The sequence below is a fragment of the Vipera ursinii genome (genome assembly GCF_947247035.1).
Source record: "Vipera ursinii genome assembly, chromosome: 5".
Taxonomy (NCBI): Eukaryota; Metazoa; Chordata; class Lepidosauria; order Squamata; family Viperidae; genus Vipera; species Vipera ursinii.
The window spans coordinates 2,590,008-2,608,699 of record NC_139518.1 but is presented as its reverse complement, the minus strand read 5'-3'; the positions used below and the strand labels follow the sequence as shown (position 1 = coordinate 2,608,699).

The 18,692-nt window shown below is 45.9% G+C and overlaps 1 protein-coding gene across 1 annotated transcript in view; it reads left to right on the top strand.

The window, feature by feature from the left end:
* The window catches only part of LRCH3 (leucine rich repeats and calponin homology domain containing 3), a 109,434-nt gene that overhangs the window by 42,610 nt on the left and 48,132 nt on the right, over positions 1–18,692 (top strand). The window contains exons 4-6 of the mRNA XM_083364855.1: positions 93–299; positions 1,111–1,231; positions 7,805–7,953. Coding sequence (XP_083220981.1) covers positions 93–299; positions 1,111–1,231; positions 7,805–7,953 — 477 coding nt within the window. The remainder of the gene's footprint in view (positions 1–92; positions 300–1,110; positions 1,232–7,804; positions 7,954–18,692) is intronic.

Here is an 18,692-nt window from a genome sequence, read left to right as displayed (position 1 = left end):
AAGTAGTCCAAGATAATAGCAGTGCAACAGTTGTGTAAGAAAAATGGTGGGGGGGGGAATCTTCTGTTGTAAGAACAAGGCCTCTCTTGTAGGATCACGTTCCGCACGGAAAACAGCCTGAAAGGCTCAACTACGTCCTTTTTGTATTCCTGCGTAATATCAGATGTTTCCCAAAGAATTTCTCCTTTCTTTCCCTCTTTGATAGCCACGAAGATCTGTATTCGAGTCGACCGTACGGAGCCCTGGATTCCGGCTTCAACAGCGTAGACAGCGGAGATAAGAGATGGTCAGGAAACGAAGTAAGCCTCTTTGCTTGGCGTTCGGCTGGCCGACAATTGTAGCTTAGGAAAGGGAGGCCGAACAAGGCAGAGTCCGCGTTTCAGAGGGCCGTAATCTTGAAACGCCTCGTTCGGCCTCTTGCGTGTCGCTTTTGTCTCTGAAATTGCAAAATGAAAAATAAAAAACAGGAGACTTGAGAAGCCAGCAATCAATAGCAAGCTTTTAGGCCACTTATCCTAAGTCGAAGAAGCAGGAACCCATCAAATTTTGATTCCAATAGAACTCTGGTCAAGCAAAGGCCCTTGCAAAGAAGAAAAAATTGAGAAGGGTCGTCTCAAATTGGGCTTAGTTCATTGAAGTCGTTCCTTTTCAGAGGAGTTTCCCTCCCCCCTTCTAAACAGTACTTAAATCGAACAGATTGAAATTGTTAGCTCTTAATTGTGGGGCCCTGGAATCAATAGGTTGAGATATTTGTTGATAGGGGCAAAAATTATACGGGCATGTTGAGCTGCTGCGCAAATACACCAAAATGAGGAACCTCCTTTGGAGTGGATCCTAATTCTCCCAAATCCGGAGGTAGATTTCTGCTGCTTTCCTGACATTCAGCTTTACGGGTCCTTAAGAAATCCACAGAAATGAGCCAAGAGATAAAACCTAGAATGGAATTTTGCTAGCGAGTAAATTGTCCTTTACAAGTAATGAATCTTCTTGTGTGCTGTTTGGGTGGATTTCGGCGCAGCTTTTCCCGGCAGAGACTATTTACAAAGACTCTGTCTCAAAAAGGTTGAATCGATGCAAAAAAAGGGGGTTTTATTTTTATTTTTAATGTAGCCGACCGATGAATTTTCGGACCTTCCCCTGCGAGTGGCAGAGATCACGAAAGAACAGCGGCTGAGAAGAGAGAGCCATTACCAAGAACACAGAGAGAACTCGCTGGTCACAAACGGAGGAGGTAATAGCTCTCATTTGGTGGCTTCCTTCCAAATGCCGACTTTTTTTTTAGGTGATTGTGTTTAAGAATTGCATATTAAAGGACGAAGGGTGCCATGATAGCAGTCTTCCAGTATCTCAGGGGCTGCCCCAAAGAAGAGGGAGCCAAGCTCTTCTCCAAAGCCCCTGAAGGCAGGAGGAGAAGCAACGGATGGAAACTCATCAAGAAGAGAAGCAACCTGGAACTAAGGAGAAACTTCCTGACTGTTAGAACAATTAACCTGTGGAACAACCTGCCTCCAGAAGTGGTGGATGCTCCAACACTGGAAGTTTTAAAGAAGAGACTGGACAGCCATTTGTCTGAAATGGTATAGGGTTTCCTGCCCGAGCAGGGGGTTGGACTAGATGACTCCAAGGTCCCTTCCAACATTATTATTATTATTATATAACTGTTATTCATTAAACATGAAATTCAGTCAACTGAACACTCAAATTGACTGGCACTGATGGTTGACACGGGCTGCTGCCAGCATCCTAGGTATCAACCAGGTATCTCCTTAAGATGTAAGATGTTCCGAGTAGCGCACTTCTTTGTAGCTTTGCTGGAGTTATTGCAGGAAGCTGCAATTTCTTGATGTGTTTTGCAAAGTTTTTGGACATGGTTCCCAGTGCCCCGATGACAATGGATATCACGGTTACGCGTTTCATCCATAATCGTGCAGTTTCGATGGCCAGGTCGCGGTATTTCATAATTTTTTTCCAGTTCTTTTTCTTCGACTCTGGCATCTCCTGGTACAGCGATATCAATCAACTTTATGCTTCGGTTCTCTATGACTGTGATATCTGGCGTGTTGTGTTCCAAATGGCGATCTGTCTGTATTCGGAAGTCCCACAAGATCTTCACCCTCTCATTCTCCACAACTTTTTCCACCCTATGTTCCCACGACTTTTCGGACACAGGCAAGTCGTATTTTTTACACAATGCCCAGTGGATTAGTTTAGCAACTCGGTCGTGTCTAGCTTTGTAATCCGTTTGTGCGATTTTGCTGCACTCACATATGAAACGTGAAACAGTTTCAACTTTGTCGTTGCAACGTCGGCCATTTGGATTGTCAGTAGACTTTTGTATCTTCGCTTTCATGGCATTAGTTTGTAGTGCTTGTTCTTGAGCAGCCAGTATTAAGCCTTCCGTTTCTTTCTTGATGGTTCCCATCTTACGCCATGCCCATGTCAAGTTGTTGTCACATATTCCTTCAATGTTTTTCAAGTGTTGTCCATGCAAAGCTTTGGTTTTCCATCTATTTAATCTGTCATCCAGCCGTTTTTCCTTATATTCTGCCTTTATTTCTGTTATTTTGATACTGCTCTCTGTTTTCACAGCCTGCAGCAATTTTTCTGTACTTTGATTCACATAGACATTCAAACTTCGTTTTTCTTCTTCTACAGTTTGGTGGGTTTGCAGTAGCCCTATTATTATTATTATTATTATTATTATTATTATTATTATTATTATTATTATTATTAATAATAATAATAATAATAAATTATTAATTATTATTATTATTCAGACCCCTGCTTCTATGTTTTGAGAAGATTTGAGAATTATGGATAAATAGATCTATTTGAAGTGTGGGGTCCTTAGTGCTTTCTGAGCCTGGCTGTTTCCTTGCAGATATTTCATTACCCAACTAGGTAACATCATCAGTGCTAGAAACCCCAACTTCTTTCTAGCACTGATGATATTGCCTAATTTGGTAATGAAACGTCTGCAGGAAACAACCGAGTTCAGGGAACACCAAGGAGACTTCAACTATATATTTAAAGTGTTTTTTCCCCTCTCAGGGTGCCTTGGAAAACTAAAAAAAAAAAAGTACCTAAAACTTTGAACTGGTTCTTTTTTTCAGCCGCTCCCATTTTATGGGAAATTAATCTCTTAAACAAATGATCTGTTGATACTGGTAGTCCTGACTTAGCGACTGTCTCTTAAAGCAATCCTTTGCAGTGGCAACAGCGATGAAAAAAACAAAACAATTTTGTGACCCATCCTTGCCAGTTTGTCAACCAAAAGAAAGTCAGATCGTAGGGGTAGTTGTGGGTTACATAGCGACCGCTTCGCTTAAACGACTGAGTTGCAGCTCGGTTGCTAAATGAGGACATCTTTGCCCTGAAAATAATTGGATGATTTCAAAAGCTTTAAAATTTGCTATGGGTTCCTTGAGGTTTGGCTCTGGGGGTTAATTGTAGGCCCAATCCACCAAAGAATGAAACGGAGCTGTGTTTTATTAGATACCCCAGGGCCCAGGCAAATGGCTGGCTTTAATTTGCTTGCATCCTCACAATAACAACAACAACAACAAAAACAACAACAACAAGGCTACAAAAACTGCGCTACTCGGAACATCTTACATTTTAAGGAGATACCTGGTTGATACCTAGTGCCAGTCAATTTGAGTGTTCAGTTGACTGAGTTTCATGTTTTATGAATAAAAGTTTTATAATAATAATATGGAAGGGACCTTACAGGTCATCTAGTCCAACTCCCTGCTCGGGCAGGAAACCCTATACCATTTCAGACAAATGGCTGTCCAGTCTCTTCTTAAAAACTTCCAGTGTTGGAGCATTCACAACTTCTGGAGGCAGGTGGTTCCACTGGTTCATTGTTCTAACTGTCAGGAAGTTTCTCCTTAGTTCCAGGTTGCTTCTCTCTTGTGTTAGTTTCTCCATCCGCTGCTTATTGTCCTGCCTTCAGGGGTTTGGAGAAGAGCTTGACTCCCTCTTCTTTGGGGCAGCCCCTGAGAGATTGGAAGGCTGCTATCATGTCCCCCCTCGTCCTTCTCTTCATTAAACTGGACATAGCCAATTCCAGCAAAAACCTTCCAGCGTTTGTGCTTCCAACACTGGTGCAGTCCTAGGAAAGAACAGCCTGAACTTGCCAAAGGATCAGCTAAGCCTTGGTCTGGCTCCTGTGCGCTCAGGACATTAATAATAGCTTTTTCCACAAGTCCTTGGTTAGTACGGGGAAAAATTTTTTTGACTATAATAATTTTATTAAAACGTACAAATAAAAACGTAACATCAACTAACAATCAGAAAGGAAGAAGAAAAAGAGAGAGGTGCAGACATATATATATATATTAAAGGAAAACAAAAAACCCATGCAGAAAAAAGATTTCTGACTTCTTCTTCCAAGGAAACGAAACACATTCAATTCTTAATAGCGGTGTCAAATTTTCCCAGAAAATGGGGGAAATTATTATTTTTTTTTTAAAAAAAAAATTAAATCTTTATGTCATCCTTTGATTATTTTCCTCCCCCATTTCCTGCAAAAAGAAGAAACAGCCATACGGCATTTGGACCAAGCCAATCTAGGAGAAAGGAGTTTGGCTATCTCCTTTTCCCTTAGCACATTCTTATGTAATTTTGACCATACCAGGAAAAGTTGCATGTTTGAAAACGGTGGTGCTGGAAAATTGAGTGAAATAATGCTTTTCCACTTGGGAACTGAATCTGCTTGGACAGAATTTCGGCTTTATGGGTGAAAGGTGGGTGAAAGAGGAGATGGGGCCGGCAAGCGCAGATTGTAACCAATGTTCGAATTGAATTGAATAGAATAGAGCCGGAAGGGCCCTTGGAGGTCTTCTAGTCCAGCCCCCTGCTCAAGCAGGAGAAACTATATCATTTCAGACAAGTGACTGTCCAGCCTCTTCTGAAAAACCTCCAGTGATGGAGCGCCCACGATTTCTGGTGGCAAGCTGTTCCACTGGTTAATTGTCCTCACCGTTAGGAAGTTTCTCCTTAATTCCAGATTGCTTGGAGAATGAATAGAATAGAATGGAATGGAATGGAATGGAATGGAATGGAATGGAATGGAATAGAATAGAATAGAATAGAATAGAATAGAATAGAAAAAAGGAATAGAATACAACAGAACAGAAGAATAGAATAGAATAGAATAGAATAGAATAGAATAGAATAGAAAAAAGGAATAGAATACAACAGAACAGAACAGAATAATTAGAATAGAATAGAATAGAAAAAAGGAATAGAATACAACAGAACAGAACAGAAGAATAGAATAGAATAGAATAGAATAGAATAGAATAGAAAAAAGGAATAGAATACAACAGAACAGAACAGAAGAATAGAATAGAATAGAATAGAATAGAAAAAAGGAATAGAATACAACAGAACAGAACAGAAGAATAGAATAGAATAGAATAGAATAGAAAAAAGGAATAGAATACAACAGAACAGAACAGAAGAATAGAATAGAATAGAATAGAATAGAATAGAAAAAAGGAATAGAATACAACAGAACAGAACAGAATAATTAGAATAGAATAGAATAGAATAGAATAGAAAAAAGGAATAGAATACAACAGAACAGAACAGAATAATTAGAATAGAATAGAATAGAATAGAATAGAATAGAATAGAATAGAATAGAAAAAAGGAATAGAATACAACAGAACAGAACAGAATAATTAGAATAGAATAGAATAGAATAGAATAGAATAGAAAAAAGGAATAGAATACAACAGAACAGAACAGAATAATTAGAATAGAGTAGAATAGAATAGAATAGAATAGAATAGAATAGAATAGAATAGAATAGAATAGAATAGAATAGAATAGAATAGAATAGAATAGAATAGAATAGAATAGAATAGAATAGAGTTGTCAAGGACCCTGGAGGTCTTCTAGTCCAGCCCCCCCTGCTCAGGCAGGAAACCCTATCCCATCTCAGACAAATGGCCGTCCATCCTCTTCTTAAAAACCTCCAGCGTTGAAACACCCACAGCTTCTGCTGGCAAGCCGTTCCACTGGTTAATTGTTCTCACTTTCAGGAAATTCCTCCTTGTAAAAATCTGGGGGAAAAGTGATTGTTTAACGTCCTTGATAAAAAAGCTGGATCACCCACATTCTGTATAAAACGTCATATTAAGATTGTCCTCCCCAAGTGATAATCCTGTTACTCTCCAATAAATGAATTCTTCTCTGCCAAAGCAAAGATTACACACACACACACAGAGGCGTACACATACACAGAGGCACACACACACACACATGCATACACACACACACTTATCTATCTATCTATCTATCTATCTATCTATCTATCTATCTATCTATCTATCTATCTATCAAAGACAAAATAGAAAGACCGGCACGTGGATTAGAGAACAAACGAAAGTTTTCAACGGTATCAGCAAAGAGAATCAAAAGAAGTGCGATGGAAACGGGCTGGTCACCCAGCAGATAGAACGGAGGGCAGGTGGATCAAGGCAGTCCCAGAATGGATCCCACTTGATCCAATGCCTCCATGAAAGAGACCTAAAACAAGACGAATTGATGACATGAGCAAGTATGGCGGGCCCAGTTGGCCGAAGAAGGCTCCAGGACCGTCTGGGTTGGAAACCTGTGGAAGAGGCCTTCATCCTGCAGGGGACAGACCATGGCTAGAATGATGATTGTCTGTCTGTCTGTCTGTGCGTCCAGCCACCCACCCGTCCATCCGTCCTGGACACTGTTGTGAACCTCTGTGAAACATTCGTTCCTGGTTTCCTGGGTAGCCTTTAAAATCCCCAACTTGGTATTTTCTTTTCTCTTTATCTTGAGTGAAGGAAGTTTTATCTTTACTAGTAGAAAGTTTCTGCTTTGGCAGAACTCCTGTTTAGGGACATCCAGATAAGGATGTTGCAGAGTGTGGATAAAAAAAGCCAGGCTGCAGCTAAAGAGTTCTTAATCTGATGTTGAATAAAACCTCAAGCCTGGGAGTGGTTTGTGTGAGAAAGTAAATCCTTTTTTTTCTGAGAGAGAGAGAGAGAGAGAGAGAGAGAGAGAGAGAGAGAGAAGGAGAGAGGGGGGAGGGGGAGAGAAGGAAAGGGGAAGAGAGAAGGAAAGAGAGACATGAGGTAGAGAGAGAGAGAGAAGGAAAGGAGAGAGAAGAAGAGAAGGAAAGAGGGAGGGGGAGAGAGAGAGAAGGAAAGGAGAGAAGAGAAGAGAAGGAAAGGAGGGGGACAGAAGGAAAGAGGGGAGAGGGAGAGAGAAGGAAAGGGGGAGGGGGAGAGAGAGAAGGAAAGGGGGAGGGGGAGAGAGAAGGAAAGAGATGTAGAGAGAGAAGGAAAAAGAAGAGAAGGAAAGAGGGAGGGGGTGAGAGAAGGAAAGAGGGAGGGGAGAGAAGGAGAGGGGGAGAGAAGGTAAGAGAGACATGAGGTAGAGAGAGAAGGAAAGGAGAGAAGAGAAGGAAAGGGAGGGGAGAGAAGGAGGGGGACAGAAGGAAAGAGGGGAGAGAGAGAAGGAAAGGAGAAGGAAAGGGGAGGGGAGAGAAGGAAAGGGGGAGGGGAGAGAAGGAAAGGGGGGAGGGAGAGAGGGAAAGAAGAGAAGAGAAGGAAAGGGGTAGAGAGAAGGATGGAGGGGGAGAGAGAAGGAAAGAGACATGAGGTAGAGGGAGAGAAGAGAAGGAAAGAGTGGGGAGGGGGAGAGGGAAAGAAGAAGAGAGAGAAGAAGAGAGAAGGAAAGAGAAGAGGAGAGAGGGAGATGGAGCTGGCTCTTCTGATTGTGCCTGATAACTCTTTCCCTTCTGTCTCTCCAGTGGAGCAGGATCTGGATCAAATCGACTTTATTGACAGCTGCGCCGCCGAGGAAGAGGAGGAGGAAGCGAGGCAGGCCAAATGCCCGGAGGCAGACAGCCTCAGCACGCAATTCATGGCCTATATTGAACAACGGCGAATCTCGCACGAGGTGAGGCTTCTTTTGGAATTGGGGAGGTGGGAGAGCGGGGGGGGGGGTGGGTCCTTGCGCACCTGCCCCACGGAAACCCCCTCCGCCGTGAATTCGATCCCTCCCACCTGGCGGTTTTTGTTGAGCCACGTTTGCGGCGCTGCCGGTTTGATTCGCTTTGGGAAACCGAAATGAATCTGAATTGGAAAAAAAAAAAAAAAGCAACGAGGCTCATCTTTTACGATCCGTCCTCGACCTGACGGAGCCCAACATTTCTGTCGCTAAACGAGACGGCTGCGAAGCGGGTTTGGTCCCGTTTTAGGACCTTTCTCGCCACGGTTGTCACGTGGATCGCTGCAGTCGTTAAGTTATAACACGGTTGTTAGGCGGTCGCAAAAGGGGATTACGTGAAACACACACACACACCCCGGGACACTGCAGCTGTTGTAAATATAAGTTGCCAAGCACCTGGGGGTGCTGCGACGGTCCCAAGTGTGACAAACGGTTGTAAGTCACTTTTTCCAGTGCCGTCGTAACTTGGAACGGTAATACAGCCTTTGGTTTTCAAGAATGGAACGTCTGTGCTCGTGGTTTTGTCTTTGAGTTATCTTGGGTTTTCGCGGATCACAGCATACTACCTTTAGCACTTATTTGGGATAATATTTACTATTTCGGATTTTTTATTTGAAAGCCGTTAATACCGAGCAGCCCCAATCATGGTTAAAGCCAGCCAAGGAAATAGATGGCATGATTCGGAGAATACGGTAATCTCCATTGTGCCGCTGATTATAAAAGGGCTCTCGGAATGCGTATAGGCAAAACGGTACACACGTTGTGTTGGGTGTGCTACTAAACAGTTCTGTGGTTCTAATCACCTTCGGCACACCAAATTATCGGTCGCCTTAATAAGGTGCCGTAGCCGCCAAGAAAACGAAGTACGGAGAGATCTCCAGCCCAGCCTTTTTTTAAAATTATTATTATTTTAAAGTTTGGGACGGATCACATTTTGAAACCCTCTCCTCTCTGTTTGCAAATTGCTCAGGGTACAAATAAGAGGTTTTAAAAAAAAAGAGAGAGACAACCCACCCACCCCCCCGGAAATAGAATTTTAAAAACAGGCAAGGATAGTTAAAATCCCAGATTAAAAGTTAATTAAAAGGCAGGAGACTCGGGGGGAGGGAGGGAATGTTCCCAAGGTTTTCCTAGATGAGGCAGCTTCCACACTGCACACACTCACACAGAAATTTTCTGTTTCCTTAGACGGAAATTTGTTTGCCACCGTGAAATAAATAAATAAATAAAAAGTAGGCATCCTTTGAAGATTGTGGGGGTGTGTATGTGTGTGTGTGTGTGTAGCTCTGTTAAGGTTCAGAGGTCACAGAATGCAGGCAGTCCCTGACTTAACGACCGTAATGGAACCTGCCCAGTAGGGTTGCAAGCTGTCAGGTGGTTCACTTATTTATTTATTTGTATCCTGCCTTTATTATTATTATTTTTACAAAGAATTCAAGGCTGCAAACGTATCCCAACACGTCTTCTCCTGTTTTCCCCCCTAATAACAAAAACCCTGTGAGGTGGGTTGGACTGAGAAAGAAGGACTGGCCCAAGGTCACCCAGCTGGCTTTTATGTTTAAGACAGGACTAGAACTCACCGTCTCCTGGTGATCGGTCCAAAGTCACTCTGCTGGCTTTCAGGCCTAAGGTAGGACTAGAATTCACCGTCTCCTGGTGATCGGTCCAAAGTCACACTGCTGGCTTTCAGGCCTAAGGTAGGACTAGAATTCACCGTCTCCTGGTGATCGGTCCAAAGTCAGCTAGCCCTCTTTCATGGCTAACGCAGGACTAGAATTCACTGTCTCCTGGTGATTGGCCCAAAGTCACCCAGCTGGCTTTATGCCTATATATGCTTTCATGCAGGACTAGAATTCACCGTCTCCTGGCGATTGGCCCAAAGTCACCCAGCCCTCTTTATTGGCTAAGGCGGGACTAGAATTCACCATCTGCTGGTGATTGGCCCAAAGTCACCCAGCCCTCTTTATTGGCTAAGGTGGGACTAGAATTTACTGTCTCCTGGGCGATTGGCCCAAAGTCACCCAGCCCTCTTTATTGGCTAAAGTGGGACTAGAATTCACCATCTCCTGGTGATTGGCCCAAAGTCACCCAGCTGGCTTTCACACCTAAAGCGGGACTAGAACTCCCCGTCTCCTGGTGATTGGCCCAAAGTCACCTAGCCAGCTTTCACACCTAAAGCAGGACTAGAACTCCCCGTCTCCTGGCGATTGGCCCAAAGTCACCCAGCCCTCTTTATTGGCTATGGCAGGACTAGAATTCACGGTCTCCTGGCTTCTAGCCCATTGCTTTAATTGCTAGACCAAACCAGTGTGTTCATCGCGCGACTGGCCCATCATAACTTTGTACGATCACTGTCTCCAGTTGACGGCTACTTGTAGAAAAAAGTTTCGAAGAGGTTGCAGTTGTGGGTCACGAGCAACCCCCGCCCCACAGCGCCACAGGACCTTCCGAAGCCCAAGGGAAAACTGAAATAAAGGCATCTTTCTAAATGCTGGCTTCCCCCCCCCCCCCCCCAAGAAACAGAGGCATTGAATCAGCTTCGGAGTTTATTCTTAGAATGTACGTTTGAACAAAAGACGGTTTTATCGGTCGGTATTGGCCTGAGGTTATTGGGCCGGGAAGGCGACAGCGGTCACCGTGTTTTCCGTCCCGATTCTCCAGCTCCTCTTGCTGGTTTTACGGGAAAAATATGCTAGGAGAACGCCAAAAAAAAAAAAAAAAAAAAGACGGCCCTGTCTGCTGTGCTAATATAATTGAATCCAGACACAAAATTAGACCCAGATAATGAACAGCCTCGTTCTGTCAGTGGCGTTGCAATTCAACTTGAAACGCTGGCAAGATTTGACGAAGGAAGCGGAGCGAGTTTTAGTCTTACCGTGGTTGCTCAGCCATGCTGGAAAGGCTTAACCACGAGACACGGGGGGTTTCCGTCTCATTTCGCGGGCAGAGCAGCTTCTCCAGGGTCTGCCAAGTCAGACCTCCCGGGAGGGTCCTTGGTAGTACGGAATAAAAGAGTTAGAAGGGACCTTGGAGGTCATCTAGTCCAACCCCCTCCTCGAGCAGGAGACCCTATACCAGGGATGGCGAACCTTTTAGAGACCGAGTGCCCAAACTGCAACCCAAAACCCACTTATGTGTCGTCGGGGGGGCCGGGTGGGCGTGGCCTATTGGGTGGGCGTGGCCCATTGGGTGGGCGTGGCCCATTGGGTGGGCGTGGCTCCGGTGGTAACGGCTGACTGGGTGGGACTAAAAAGTTCAATCCATCAATTCCAACTTTGCGAGATCTTTTTTTTTTCCTGCAAGAAGTTGAAATTGATTGATTGATTGAACCTTTTTTTTGGGGGGGGGGCACACGGCAGCAGAGGCCTGAAGCGAAAAGGTTTTATAAAACCCAGCTGAAGGCCTAGGGACCGGGGCGACGGCGCGCGTGCCCGCAGAGAGGGCTCTGCGTGCCACCTGTGGCACCCGTGCCATAGGTTCGCCACCACGGGCCTATACCATTTCAGACAAATGGCTGTCCATCCCTTCTTAAAAGCGTCCAGTGATGGAGCATTCACACTTTCTGGTGGCAAGCCGTTCCACTGGTTAATTGTCCTGACTGTCAGGAAGTTTCTCCTTAATTCCAGGTTGCTTCTCTCCTTGATGAGTTTTACTTCCATCCGTTGCTTCTTGTCCTGCCTTCGGGCGCTTTGGAGAGTAGGGTGACCCCCTCTTCTTTGGGGCAGCCCTTCAAATACCGCTATCATGTCACCCCTAGTCCTCATCCTACGGGCCCAATTGGGCCCCCATATTTCCATGGCGAAGCAAAACAGTTGTCAACTGGGTTTTGCCCCATTTTACGAGCTTTCTGGCCACAGTTGCTAAGCGAATCCCTGCAGTGAGTAAGATAGCTCTTCAGCGAATCTGGCTTTCCCCCATTGACTTTGCTCGTCAGAAGGTCACAAAAGGTTATCACACGACCCTGGGACACTGCAGCCGTCATAAGTGCATGCCGGTTGCCAAGCACCACAGGGACGCTGCAGTGGTCGTAAGTGTGAAAAACATAAGTCACTTTTTCCGGTGTTTACGTAACTTTAAAGAGTCACTAAATGAATGGCTTAAGCCAGGGGTCTTCAAACGTGGCCCTTGTATGACTTGTGGACTTCAACTCCCAGAATTCCTCAGCCAAGCACGCTGGCTGAGGAATTCTGGGAGGTGAAGTGCGCAAGTCATGAGGGGGACATAGTTCCCCCACGCTGGCTGAGGAATTCTGGGAGTTGTAGTCCGCAAGTCATGAGGGGGCCATAGTTCCCCCACACTGGCTGAGGAATTCTGGGAGTTGAAGTCTGCAAGTCATAAAAGGGCCAAGTTTGAAGACCCCTGGTTTAAGCTGAGGACTACCCATAATCCTGGCTCCAGGTCAATGGGTTTTGGGATGAGTGTTTATCGCATTTCCCTTTCTGAACCTTTAAGTATCTATCTCAGTAACTGGAGTAAAAAAAATGGGTGAGTGGGAATTTGGGGGTGGCAGAGCCTGGTAGCAATTTTTAATACCGAATACCTATTAGTGGTCAGAATAATGGCCCCTGGATTGGGCATGAAGCCTATTTCTTGCTGCAACTTTGAAAAAGAGGCAAAAAGATTCCTCCGTGTAAATTTGTAAAATATACACCCCAGTCCACCATACCACAGTCCCAGTTTGGTCTAGTGGTTTAGGTTCTATAAAGTGGGAGACTATGAATTCTAGTCCTGCCTTACTCATGAAAGGCAACTTGGTGACTTTGGGCCAATCACCAGGAGATGGTGAGTTCTAGTCCCAGTTTAGATATGAAAGCCGGCTGGGTGACTTTGGACAATCACCAGGAGATGGTGAGTTCTAGTCCTACCTTAGGTATGAAAGCCGGCTGGGTGACTTTGGACAATCACCAGGAGATGGTGATTTCTAGTCCTACCTTAGGTATGAAAGCCGGCTGGGTGACTTTGGACAAACACCAGGAGATGGTGAGTTCTAGTCCCAGTTTAGATATGAAAGCCGGCTGGGTGACTTTGGACAATCACCAGGAGATGGTGAGTTCTAGTCCTACCTTAGGTATGAAAGCCGGCTGGGTGATTTTGGACAAACACTAGAAGACGGTGAGTTCTAGTCCCAGTTTAGATATTAAAGCCGGCTGGGTGACTTTGGACAATCACCAGGAGATGGTGAGTTCTAGTCCTACCTTAGGTATGAAAGCCAGCTGGTTCACTTTGGGCCCATCCCTCTCTCTCATCCCAACCCACCTCACAGGGTTGTTGTGATGGTGAAAATAGGAGTATTAGATATTTTACTGCCTTGAATTATTAGTCACTGCCCAGCTGTGTAAAGCCATTGAAACAAACGTGAATTTTCTACTTTGCCTTTTCCCAGATGTAGTTAAGCTGGAAAGCTACTGAAAATGTTCAGTCTTTGGTGTTCAGGCGTGCAATTGAGTCAGCATCATCTTTTGGTGCTGGTTTTATATGCATTTATAAGATTATGCATAACCCAAAGATGATGCTGACCCAATTGCACGCATGCACAGCAAAATAATTACATATATCTTTTCACAAAAAAAGGGGGACATATACAGGTAGTCCCGACTTACCACAATTCATATAGCGTCCATTCATATTTGCAACGGCACTGGGGAAAAAAGTGACTTATGACCGTTTTTCACACTTAGACCCTTGCCGCATCCTCACGGTTACGTGATCCAAATTCTGATGATTGGCAGCTGGTTCGTATTTATGACGGTCGCACGGTGTCCCGAGATCCCCCTTTTGCGCCCTTCTGACAAGCAAGGTCCGTGGGGAACCGCCCTTCCCTTAACAAACCATGTTGCTAACTTAACAAAACCCAGCGCTTCGCTTTACAACGGTGGCAAGAAAAGCCGTAAAATTGGGCACACTCCCTGAAGAAATGTTCCACTTAGGCGGCATAAATTTTGGGCTCAGTTGCAGTCGGCCATTCGAGGGCCGCCCCTAGATGGTTCTGTTCTCCCAAGCACAGATGCCTAAGCTTCCTTTTTAAAATTTCCATCATTAATTACCGGGCAATTTTACCATTTCTGCAAGGGGGTTGTTCTGTACCAGCCTGCTACCGGCCCTGCAGAAAAAGCAGGGACAACCCCTTTTACAAGAAGGCAAGAGGCTGGAATTACGCCTGCCAAATTTATTGATACAAAAACAAACAAGACACGAACCAAGAAACAGGAGCTTTTCAAGCGGTTGCCTTCAGCAAACCAGCCCTCCCACGCATTCCCCCTTTTATACAGTTCAGGGCGTGGCTTCTCTCTGCCTCCTTCCGAGGAGCCCCATTGCCTTCCTCTGTTTACTCCTGATTGACTGCCTCCTGCGTCGGGCGTCCTTGAACAGGGCCAGCTGTGGGTCATCTTCATCCACGCTGTCAGGCTCACACAGCTGGGTCTGCCTCGCGACCAGGTGGGAGGGGCCTGGCTGAGGGCTCTCATCAGCAAGCTCTTCAACACCCCCCTCCTCCTCCTCTGAGTCGTCCGACCCAACTGCCGAACCCACAGGCTGACCCCGAATCACAACAGGGGTGTAGCGACAGCATGCAACTGAATCCTCACCCTTTTTTTCCTCCCTTAGCCTTCTAAATTAGTATTTGTTTGTTTTTTGGCTTCAAAACAGACCAGGTGTGCCGTGGGCAGGATCTCTCCTGCTCTGAATGTCTGGATGGTAGGAGATTGAAGGGCTGTTAATAAGCCTAAAATCAAATTAAAGCAAAGTCACCGTGATGTATTTGCTCCTCCCTACCTCTAATCTGCATCAAACAAGGCAAAAGGGGCTTGCGTGAACATGTCTGTTAGAGGCATATGGTGTTGTGTTGTTGTTGTTTTTTGCTCCGTATTCGTCTCGGCGTGTCCTGTGTCCAAATTTTTGTCTCTGCCACCCAACAATATGTAGCTGGGCTACAGAAGTCCTTTGGGGGTGACATCTGTCTTCTTCTGGGACCCTAAGGTCTTTCACTTTATATCCCATTGTGCACTCCGGATCAAACACAACCTCCCATTATCCATGCCATGTTAAGCAGTAATGAGATTTCCTTTAATTGCTCAGATCATCTTTTGGTTAAGATCACACACACACACACACACACACACACACACACACACCAGTCTTTTGTTCACTCCTGAGATCATACCCTCATGTCTGCCGCCCGTCTTCATTAGAGGCAGTCCTCAACTTTACGACCACGACTGAGCCCTAAATTTTGGTTGCTAAGTGGGACATTTTGTCAGGCGAGTTTTGCCCCGTTTCACGACTTTGTTTCTTGCCACCCTTGGGAATGGCAATGGCTGCGGTTGTTAAATCAGTCCCAAGGTTGTTTACATGAATCTGGTCTCTCTCCCCCACCCACCCCCAACTGACTTTGCCTGCCCGAAGGTCGCCAACGGGGACATTGCAACCGTCACAAAAGTGAGTCAGTTGTCAAGCGTCCGAATGTAAATCACCTGACCGCGGGGAGGCTGCGACGGCCGTAAGTGTATAAAATGGTCATCGGTCACTTTTTTTCCCAGTGCTGTTGCAACTTTGAATGGTCACTAAGTGAATCGTTGTAAGTCGACGGCTATCTGGGCCGCTTATTTGGAAATTGGCTAAAAGGACCCTTTTATATTTCGAGTAATTTCCATTCTTAAAATTGCAGTAGCTGACGATTCCCCTGACCGTGTATTACTTCCACAAACTGGGTGAGGAATCCGCAGGAAGACACACACACACACACACACACACACACACACACACACACACACACACACACCTTTACTCAAGGAAGCACACCCAGTTCTGAAGCACAGCACAGGCTGTTAAAAATACAAATTTCCTTTTCGAAAAAAAACCCCCAAAGGCAGATAGCAAGAGAACACAAGTTAGCAATAGCACTTAGACCTAGCACTTAGACCTTTACAGCCCTCTCTAAGGGGTTCACAGAGTCAGCCTCTTCCCCCCCACCACCACCCCACAATCTGGGTCCTCGTTTTACCCACCTCAAAAGGACGGAAGGCTGAGTCAACCTTGAGCTGATTTGAACTCAAGGCAGTGGGCAGAGTTAGCCTCCAGTACTGCATTCTAATCGCTGCACCACCACGGCCCTTCCTTCCTTCCTTCCTTCCTTCCTTCCTTCCTTCCTTCCTTCCTTCCTTCCTTCCTTCCTTCCTCTTCCTTCCTTCCTCTTCCTTCTTCTCGTTGCCATCTCCTTCCTTCCTTCTCATTCCCACCTCCTTCCTTCTTTCCTTCCCTTCCTCTCTCTTCTTCTCATTCCCATCTCCTTCCTTCCTTCCTTCCTCTTCTTCTCATTCCCATCTCCTTTCTTCCTTCCTTCCTTCCTTCCTTCCTTCCTTCCTTCCTTCCTTCCTTCCTTCCTTCCTCTTCCTTCTCGTTGCCATCTCCTTCCTTCCTTCTCATTCCCACCTCCTTCCTTCCTTCCTTCCCTTCCTCTCTCTTCTTCTCATTCCCATCTCCTTCCTTCCTTCCTTCCTTCCTTCCTTCCTTCCTTCCTTCCTTCCTTCCTTCCTTCCTTCCTCTTCCTTCTTCTCGTTGCCATCTCCTTCCTTCCTTCTCATTCCCACCTCCTTCCTTCCTTCCTCTTCTTCTCATTCCCATCTCCTTCCTTCCTTCCTTCCTTCCTTCCTTCCTTCCTTCTCATTCCCATCTCCTTCCTTCCTTCCTTCCTTCCTTCCTTCCTTCCTTCCTTCTCATTCCCATCTCCTTCCTTCCTTCCTTCCTTCCTTCCTTCCTTCCTTCCTTCCTTCCTTCTCATTCCCATCTCCTTCCTTCCTTCCTTCCTTCCTTCCTTCCTTCCTTCCTTCCTTCCTTCCTTCCTCTTCCTTCTTCTCGTTGCCATCTCCTTCCTTCCTTCTCATTCCCACCTCCTTCCTTCCTTCCTTCCTTCCTTCCTCTTCTTCTCATTCCCATCTCCTTCCTTCCTTCCTTCCTTCCTTCCTTCCTTCCTTCCTTCCTTCCTTCCTTCCTTCCTTCCTTCCTTCCTTCTCATTCCCATCTCCTTCCTTCCAGCGCTTAGACTTATATACCGCTTCCCAGGGCTTTACAACCCTCTCTAAGGGGTTCACAGAGCCAGCCTCTTGCCCCCTGCAACAATCTGGGTCCTCGTTTTACCCATCTCGGAAGGACGGAAGGCTGAGTCAACCTGGAGCCGGTCAGGATCGAACTGCCCAACCGCCGAGAGCCAGGAGTCAGCAGAATCCGCCTGCGTTGCTGCGTTCTAACCCCTGCGCCCCCAGGGCTCTCAATGGAGGACCATTTAGTTCTTCATTAAATGGAGAAGGGGATCACTGCAAAGGACTTGGCCAGCCCTGGAAGTCAGCCTGCAGCACAATAGTCCTCGGCCTGCTGCGATTCGTTTAGCGACCAACTGTTGAAAGTTACCGTGGTGCTGAAAAAAGAGACCATTTTTCACACGGCCGTTACAGCATCGCCCCTGGTCACGTGATCGAAATTCAGACACTTGGCAACCGACTCATATTTATGACGGTCTCGGTGTCCCCGGGGGTCACGACGAGCAAAGTCAAAGGGGAAGCCAGATTTCATTTAACAACCCTAATGCTAACCTAGCAGCTGCAGTGATTCACTTAACGACTGTGGCAAGAAGGTTTACAAAACGGGGCAAAACTCACATAACAAGTGTCTCGTTTAGCCAAAGAAAATTTGGGCTCAGCTGCGGTCGTAAGGCGAGGAGTACCTGTGGGCAATTGTAGGGCCAGCCATTTGCAGACCCAGCTCCGTTGCTGAGAGGAATCCTGGCTTGTAGGCGCAGCTGCAGCAGAAGGGAGGAAAGCATTTTCTGCTAGGATATAAACAAATCCATTTTAGGATCACCTTACCTAGCTTATTTTAATTCCGCACGTGAATAGAACATGCCAGCCGAGATTTGAGCACCTACCCAGAGCAAGGTGAACTTTGTCTGGCTGGCAGGTTCACTACACAAACTTGAATTTAATGTTAGTTGTTGCTTGCCATGATGGAAAAATAATGGGCTCCTTTCTGCGAGGGTTAAATGGGAGAAAGCTGTTGCCATTTTTTGAAGCAGTCTATGAAATCTTTGGTGCCCTCTGAGCCTTGCATGGATGATGTTACCTAGTGGGGTCATGAAACGTTGGCAAGAAGGCAACCAAGCTCAGAGAGCACTCAGGACCTCACAGTTCTCCTCCTCCTCCTCCTCTTCCAACAACAACAACCCAACTCCCTTCTAACATTGATGTGTCCTAGTTGAGTAATGCAACATCTGAAAGAAAAGCAAGCTCAGAGAGCACCAAGGACCCTTAGTCGTCGTCGTCCTCCTCCTCCTCCTCCTCCTCCTCCTCATCCAACCCAACTCCCTTCTAACATTGATGATGTGTCCTAGTTGGGTAATGCAACATCTGAAAGAAAAGCAAGCTCAGAGAGCACCAAGGACCCCATAGTCTTCCTCCTCCTCCTCCTCCTCCTCCTCCTCCCCACAAGTCCAACTCCCTTCTAACATTGCTGATGCTTCCTAGTTGGGTCATGAAACGTCTGCAAGAAAACCACCCAGCTCAGAGAGCACGAAGCAGTTGTTAAGTTAGTCACTCAGTTGTTAAGTGAATCTGGCTTCCCCCCCCCCCCCCCCGGATTTTGCTTGTCAGAAGGTCAAAAAAGGGGAATCGCACGACACGGCAACCGTCATAAATACGGCA